Genomic DNA, 8183 nt, shown 5'->3' on the forward strand with positions numbered 1-8183 from the left:
AAGATTAACATTTAGTTTTTTAATGCAAGTTCTCAGTAAAAAGGCATATTTGAAACAGTATTTCACTAAATGAGCACAAATAAGTATATTTTATTTTATTTTATAATTTTCATCAAGAAAAATCAAATAAAGATTATAATGAGAACCCAATTCAAAATTCATTGTTGAAGCATGATTTCTGCATCTCCTCTGCATCTCACTTTGGTGTCTGTTTTAACATGTTAACTTCATGCGTGGGTGTTAAGGGGTGTTCACACTGACAGCGACTAGAAACGGAGCAACTTAGTCATTTATTTGAGTTGCCGGTTTGAGACATTATGAGCAACAGAGACAGTTGGCGATGCAACAAAGTAGCAACACTGACAACAACCAGTAGGAGTGCAGACAGTTCTCCTTACAGCTGCACATGTAATTCACCTCATAAATACAGTTGGATACTGCAATCGAGTGTAAATGCCTACTTGCAAACAACCATATAGCAGTTTGTCGACCTACCCCAGTTAAATTGCCATCAGTGAGATCGCTGCTTTGATCTTAATGATGTTTGTTAAAATTAACTGCAGTTCCCCAAAAAAGCTGCATACTCCATTGGTTAAACACTTACTGGGGTCTGTAAACGTGAAACAGCTGTGACTGTGGTTACAGATCTTTCCACCCTTGCGCACTGACAACTGGCTATGTGGCTTGTAAGGGTTCACACACAAATTCACGCAATCATGGTTCATCTCCAATGACGATTAATTTTTATCAAGCTCATTAATTTCCAAGATGAATTTACAGCCATGGACAAAATAGCCAATTAATTGCTTTGTGGAATTCACTGAGCAGCAAATTGGTTTCTGTATCAGCATTGAACCTTCAGGAGCAGCAGCACTCCATCCTCTTGACAGGCAGACATTTTGTAGAATAAGGGACTGGATTAGCACTCAGAGGGGAATAGTGATTTATTTAACTTGAGTCATAAAGTCGTCAGTGTCTGTGATAGTCACAGAGAACTAGAACATCACTCAGGTCCATGTAGTCTGGTGGCAGTTCTTATGTTGATTGATTTATTGTTGTCATTTACACTGTTCTCTTTTAGTATGTGGTAATGGTTTACTTAAAGATTCCTCTAAAGAGTGTGTTGAAAGTTAGTCCCTCATTTAGTAAAAACGTCAAATAAATGGCAACAATGCAGCAGCAGCAGTTCTTGTTGACAATGAAATGCTGCCCCATTGGTCAAAAAAGTTTAGATAGAAAGTTGTCTTTGTAAGCAAAATACTAGTTTGGCTAAATGGCTAATTATTTTGAGTTTGTAAACATATAAACTGATATAATTTTTTTTCACATTTGAAAAAGTTAATATATTTTTACACAAACCAGTAATAAAATGAAATGTAACTGACATACTTCAAAAAAAGTTGATTTATATGTATTTCACTTTCATTTAAATTTCATTCTCATTTTTTTCAGGATACTTTGATGGATGGAAAGTTTAAAAGAACAGCATTTATTTCAAATGATTTTTTGGTAAAAATTATAAAAGCTTTTACTGTCAGAATGTTTTAATGAATTTAATGCATCCTTGCTGAATAAAAAGAATAATTTCTTTAAAAAAAAGAAAAGCCAAAATGACAACTGGACAGCATTTAATGTTGATAAGTGCTGACAAGTCTAAAAAAATTATTTTTGATTTTTACTTAAAATAATATAGCATGTGAAATGTTTTCTATAGCTAAATATAACATTAGTCCCTTAGTTTAAGTAGTAAAGACTGTTTGTTGCTGCTACGGAAACTGTTAACAAAGTTTTTGTGATGAGAAACTTTGTAACAACTGCAACCAAGAACCCACAAGCCTTATATTTTCAGTTCTAGCTGTATCGTTACTGATGAACACAAAGCCTTTTAAAAAACTGGAAAAGATCTTCAGTCATTTCACTGCACAGTGTGACATCCACTTCCCTGCTGATGTTAGACCACTAAGTCAGTGTGCTGCACTTCACTCATAAATGCCTGTGGTTGTTTTGGCTGCTATGATCTGAGCAATCTGACATAACAGCTGCATTTTGAATGGCCCTCATATAACATATAGGCCATGCGCAAGGCATGAAAGACAGGAAATGGCTCACTCTAGTTCTGCATAAAAAGCACAAACTTTCACTTCAATAATTACGACTTGAAATTCTGCTAACTCTGTTGCTTTTTCCATCATCGTAGGTCACTAAGATGGTCAAGACAGTGACAACACGGACTGTTCGACAGGTGCCGCTGGGTCCCGATGGCCTTCCTCTTCCAGAGGGCTCGTCTCCACTGGGAAGCTACACTGACTCTATTGATCGGCGCTACATGAAAAACGGCGAGCGCTTCATCACACCCCAGGCCACTTCCACCCTCACACGCTCGTACAACAATTACAGCGACTCCTACAATGACACTCCAGACAGTCAATTTCGCCATTACGCCCTTCACGATGGATATGGAGACGTAGCCGACAACTATGGAAGTCTGTCTCGCGGAGTCAGTTACAGACCCTATCGGCCCTACATGCCCACCGGTGGATACCGGCCAGAGAACAGCTACACTCTCCCTATCCGCAAGGACGACTATGGCCATGTGGCCCAGCCTCAAGTCCCAATGGGAAGTAGCACTGTGGATCTCAATCGTTCTCAGCCTGAGCGCTTTCAACCAGAACCCTACGGCCTAGAAGACGACCGCCGCAGTCTAGGCCCAGAGGACGAAGAGCCGTATGACCTAGAGCCTGATTATTCCACGGCTAACCGCCGCACACTGCCCGGACGTACCATTCGAGAGCCATTGCGCAACGGCCCCCGCGTAAGGTAAGAATCGTGCCGTTGATTTGGTTTGTTTGCATGTGCTGCTGTGGGTTAGCTCTGTCTTTTGTCCATGATTGTAAGCAGCTTTGATGTGATTGCCTATTGAAGAGATTCAGTGCTCCAGCTCCTTGTGCGGAACTCATTCCTTCTGCCAAAGATTCAAATCTGAGTTTTTATTACTGTATTAAAACTCTCTGTATTATGTTGATTATTATCAGAGAGCATTTTCCAATGACAGCGCATTTGTTGACTGCGTCTTACAAGGTGTTGTTGAAAGTAAAAATAACTTCATTGTTTACAACCCTGTTTCAGTCTCTTTCAATATAAAAGTCTTTACTGCAAACTCACAAACTCATAAAACAGTCTCTTGTTGCCGTCTAATGGCGGAACAATGTAACTAAATGAAAATGTTGAAGCAAATTTTCAAATAGGTGTTCTCTTTATTAACAAAAACCACATTCTCGCCTAATAAACTCTTAAAACTACATTTCATGACACAAAACAGCATTATTTATAAAAATTATAGTGGATTTTAGTGTCCATCATGACACTGGATGTGAGAAATACTGCAAGCGGAGTGATACAAACAGTGAAACAGTAGGGTTGTGCAAATAATCGAATGCGATGATCATGCGCATCTCATCAGTAAAGCCGGTTCTGTGATTAGTTGTAAATCTCCATCAAGTGCTTTCAGATGGAGCGGCATTTACTACACAGAGCCGTAGTTCACTGACAAGTTACGCAATATCGCGAATCATAATCGCAGGTGATACAGCGCCGATAATGAACACGATATTGGGTAACTTGTCAGTGAACTATGACTCTGTGTAGTAAATGCCGCTTTATCTGAAAGCAGGTGTTGGAGATTTACTACTAATCACGGAACCGGATTTACTGATGAGATGCGCATGATCATCGCATTCGATTATTTGCACAGCCCTATGAAACAGTTGGCATTCTGCTGTAACTAGAATATCGCACCGCTTGAAAAGGCTCTCAGCCAATCAGATTCGAGAACCAGAAAGATATGTATTATTATTATTAAATGGCATGATAGGTGGCATTGAGACAAAATTTGTTTATATCCCTAATAGTCTTATATTGGTACAGTCTGATATTGAATGGATGGATGGATGGATGTTGAAATTAGAGATTGCACACTTTGAATGAAGAGCTCTTCTTTTTGGTCAGTGATTTCTTTCTTTATGGTAGATGAAGATAGAACATTTTTACAGTATTTTTATCTTCTAAGACAGAACAGGGAGGAAAGGAGAGATGTTGTTATCATGAAACATGTTTTCCTTGTCATAGTCCTCTAGTCAGTATCAGCACATTCCTCATTATGAGGATCTGTAGCAGTTTTGACAGTCCTGTGTGTTGCGGGAACACAGTTTATTTTTAATTAGGATGCACACACATATACAGCAGGCAATCACCGTCACAAGCAGCATACACAACTTTTGACCACTTCCTCTTTTTCAGCCCATAATGTATTTGTGTACATCCGTGCCAAAATTATAGTGTAATTAGCAGTGATGTCACCCCTCTTACTCCGAATGTCAAAGTCTTGCATTTTGCATCCATCATTAGCATTTCCATAATAACAGATGCTGACAAAAAATCTCGCTAATGAATGTGTAAAATGAATATGTTAGTTAGAGCTTACTGCTTTGCAGTTTGGAAACCCGCAATTATAAAAGAGCCAAAATTGCGACATTTAGCAAAGAAATGGTTGCCAGTGTCGTGTTTGCATAGTGCATTTAATTTGTTAAGCCAACTCTAGGTCTCTTCTTTATCTCTCTTTCTCTATCTCAGTGGAGCTGTTGTTGTCAGAGTGATTAATAGTCTCTGGTGAACACTGCCAGACAAAGGGGGCGTCTCGTCTCCAGCCATATCTCTAATGGTTCATCTCTCCTTAGCTGATCCTCCCTGCACCTGCCACCAGTGCCACAGCAGAGCAGCCATAAGGTCGTCATGCAGAAATCTCCCTGGAGACCACCAGGGACCACTTCCTATGTGCTCATGCTGAACTGATAACAGTTATAGTGTAGGCTGAAAGAGACAAATATTTCATCCTTTATATGACTGAAAAGATTGGTGAAAAGTATTATATAGTAACGTAGAACAGAATCAAGTTCTTATTTAGTACCAGTTTTGTTTTCAAATAATCCTGAGTTCATTGTTTTCACACATGCATTCTTCCTCTTGTGAAGCGGAATATGCTAAAATACAGCGCAAAGCACACATAGCAATCAGTGTAGTCTGATTTCCGAACAAATTTATTTTTAAGTGAATTACTAACTTGCAGCACTGCCAGTATAGTCTAATTCCCAAACAGATCATTGCAGTGAGTTGGTTGTTTTTAGTGAATCAAACATTTGCCTTGTTATTAGAATAGTTTGATTCCCGAACAAATTATTTGAATGAGTTGGTTCTTTCTAGTGAATCAATGTAGTTCAGTTCTCGAAAGAATGATGCTTATGAGCTGGTTCATTTTAGAGAATCAAAGACAGATAAGCAAAGCCACTGTAGTTAGTTTCCAGTAGAAATGACTGTAATGAGTGTAAATTTTTTTACAAGCACTTACTCCTTAAAAGTATTTGATGAATCACTAATGGAACTGTTAAACAGTGTTTGAAGTTTTATTTTACCATTAATTTCAACATGAAGACGATACGGTAATTGCTTAATATACTATTGTGTGTTTTTTTTTTTTTTTTTTTGGCATGGTACCCATGGTATTTTGGGGCATTTCTATAAAGTACCATACAGTATAACCTATTAAAAAAAGTATTTTTTTATTATTATTTATTGTGATTCATGATTTATTTATAAAGTATTTCATCAGGTGCAGATTTGTCAAATGAAGTGAAAGATCTGTTCCTTTTTTTGCTCACTTAAATCCACAAGTAATCATTAATCCACAAGTAATTTGCTCATTATAAGAGTGGAGCGAATGATTATTCAAATGAGTGATATCTCGGTACTGTGAGACTCTTGGAATAATATGAAACTCTTGCAAATGTGCTAAGGTTTTCCTCTTTTTTTTCTATTCATTTCATCAGGTGCAGATTTGTCAAATGAAGTGAAAGATCTGTTCCTTTTTTTGCTCACTTGAATCCACAAGTAATCATTAATCCACAAGTAATTTGCTCATTATAAGAGTGGAGCGAATGATTATTCAAATGAGTGATATCTCGGTACTGTGAGACTCTTGGAATAATATGAAACTCTTGCAAATGTGCTAAGGTTTTCCTCTTTTTTTTCTATTCGGAGGCATAGGCATTTATCCAAAAAATCTCGAAATAAATAATTCAGAGAAAGGAAATGATGGGAGAACAAAATGGATGTAGTAATGGGCACATAACTTTGTGGTTTTTGCTGGCAACGAACAAAAAACACAGACACACATATTTCTGGAACATGAAGAACATTTGGCTCATTATCGAGGCATAGAATCTGTTGTAATAACTTCAGAGCACCACATCTTGTGGAAGAGCATCATGTGTAGTCGAAGTGCTTTCATTTGCTATGAATACACTCGTATATACAATGACAGCAATTTAAATGCAAATCTTGACATTCCCATCGCTCAGTCCACAGGGTTTAGCATGCATCTGAACTGTTTAAGTAATTTCAATTTGCAAAGCCCTCTGTGTGTGTGTGTGTGTGTGTGTGTGTGTGGGTGTGTGTTTGTGTGTGAGGGAGAGAGAGAGAGAAGGAAAGAGATGAAACTATCTGTACAATGGCAGTGTTATGAACAATTGTTTTGAGCCCTCTCGTTGTCTCAAAGTGATCTTTTCACTCTGCACCTGACACCATTGTGCCATCTTTCTGATGAGTTCTGGCAGAAGCTTTTTGGCTGAAATTCATTATTTACTCTCGTAAATAATATGGTTCTAAACCCATATTTTTTTCTTTTATGATACAAAAATATGGATATTTTTAATACTTTTATTTGGTCCTGTCTATGCAATTACATTGACCATGGCTGTTAAAAAGCATGATAGAAGCAGTCACGATAGCCAAAGGCTGATAGAATAATAGCTTTGTGTGAGGATCAGAGCAAAATTTGTCAAAAGTTATTCACTACTAATCTTACTCTCCAGCTAGCTGTTCATTCCGAAACAGTAAACAGATGTTTGCATCAAGTTGAACACCATCTGATCGTTCAATGTGATTTGTACCCCAAAACGATTGATTCATTTATTGATACGATTCTTGACTTAAGTTTAATTCACTGATTCATTGATCCGGTGGTAACTGTGAAGTGTGAACTATGTATAGACAAGAGCTGTGTCTCACAGAAAAAAAGAACCATATTCTGTAACCAAAACTGTTGTTTTAATAGGTGCCTTTCAGGGTTTGAAATTAACACCCGCCAACGCGCCAAATGCGGGTAAAAATCAGCTGTGGCGGGTAACGCTGTCAAATCACTAGCCAATTTGGCGGGTTACTTTTCATAAATTATGTTTACTAATTCATTTCTTGAGGAAGTTAATGTAAGCCAAATCTGCACAGATTTAGTGTAAATACTGAACTCGAGACTCATCATGATATGTTAAATAAGCCTAATTGCGCATTATCTGGGCATCTAGCTTACTTGAACATACCCAGCGATGTAGCTACTGGCCATCGGGAGCACCGGGACATTCCCGGTGGGCCAATCGCCGAAGCGAGGGAGACCTTATATTAGGCGCTGTTTTAAATGACAGCCCACGCAAAATGGCAAAAAGCAAGTACTCCAAAATTGTGAAGTGGTGCTAACCGGTGCATCCGCCAGCCGCGCGTTAAAGCAGAGCAGGATCAGTCTCCTGCACAGCGCTGCGCTTCCGCCACGTTTTATAAGCGATAAACAGTGCAAATCGCTCGATCCATTCAGAAATGACACAGAATTGTGTTATACAGTTGTGTGATATGACAACATTAAAGGTTCTGCCTGAAAACAGCCACGACAAGGTAAAATGCATGTAAACAAACTGCAATGTAAACCAACTTTAATAGCTTATTTCTCTTTAAATGTTTCATTCTAATTCATTTTAATTTAAGTAAAATGTTAATTCAGTAAGAGCCTGATTAAAGATAAAAATCAGTGTCTCTGTAATTTAGAGACACTTATAAATTAGGTGTTTTCCATTTACAAATATTGTAAAGTTCTTAAAGGCTTCATTTAGGCTACTCAGCATCATGTCATTCCAAACCTGTATGAATTTCTTTCTTCTGTGGAACATAAAATAAGATATTTTGAGAAATTCAAGAAATGTTTGTCCATACAGTAGAAATCAAGAGTAACCAAAATGGTTTGGTAACATTCTATAAAATATCTTTTGTGTTTTACAGAAGAAAGTAAGTCATACAGGTTTGGAAAG

The 8183-nt window shown here is 37.8% G+C and overlaps 1 protein-coding gene across 9 annotated transcripts in view; it reads left to right on the plus strand.

The window, feature by feature from the left end:
• Positions 1 to 8183, plus strand: part of LOC107595013 (armadillo repeat protein deleted in velo-cardio-facial syndrome homolog) — a 150731-nt gene that overhangs the window by 87845 nt on the left and 54703 nt on the right. For all 9 annotated transcript variants that reach the window (XM_016285277.1, XM_016285268.1, XM_016285274.1 and 6 more), the window contains one exon: positions 2198 to 2817. In XM_016285277.1, the coding sequence (XP_016140763.1) occupies positions 2198 to 2817 (620 nt within the window). The remainder of the gene's footprint in view (positions 1 to 2197; positions 2818 to 8183) is intronic.

This window comes from Sinocyclocheilus grahami, unplaced genomic scaffold (assembly GCF_001515645.1).
Source record: "Sinocyclocheilus grahami isolate Dianchi unplaced genomic scaffold, SAMN03320097.WGS_v1.1 scaffold195.1, whole genome shotgun sequence".
Lineage (NCBI taxonomy): Eukaryota > Metazoa > Chordata > Actinopteri > Cypriniformes > Cyprinidae > Sinocyclocheilus > Sinocyclocheilus grahami.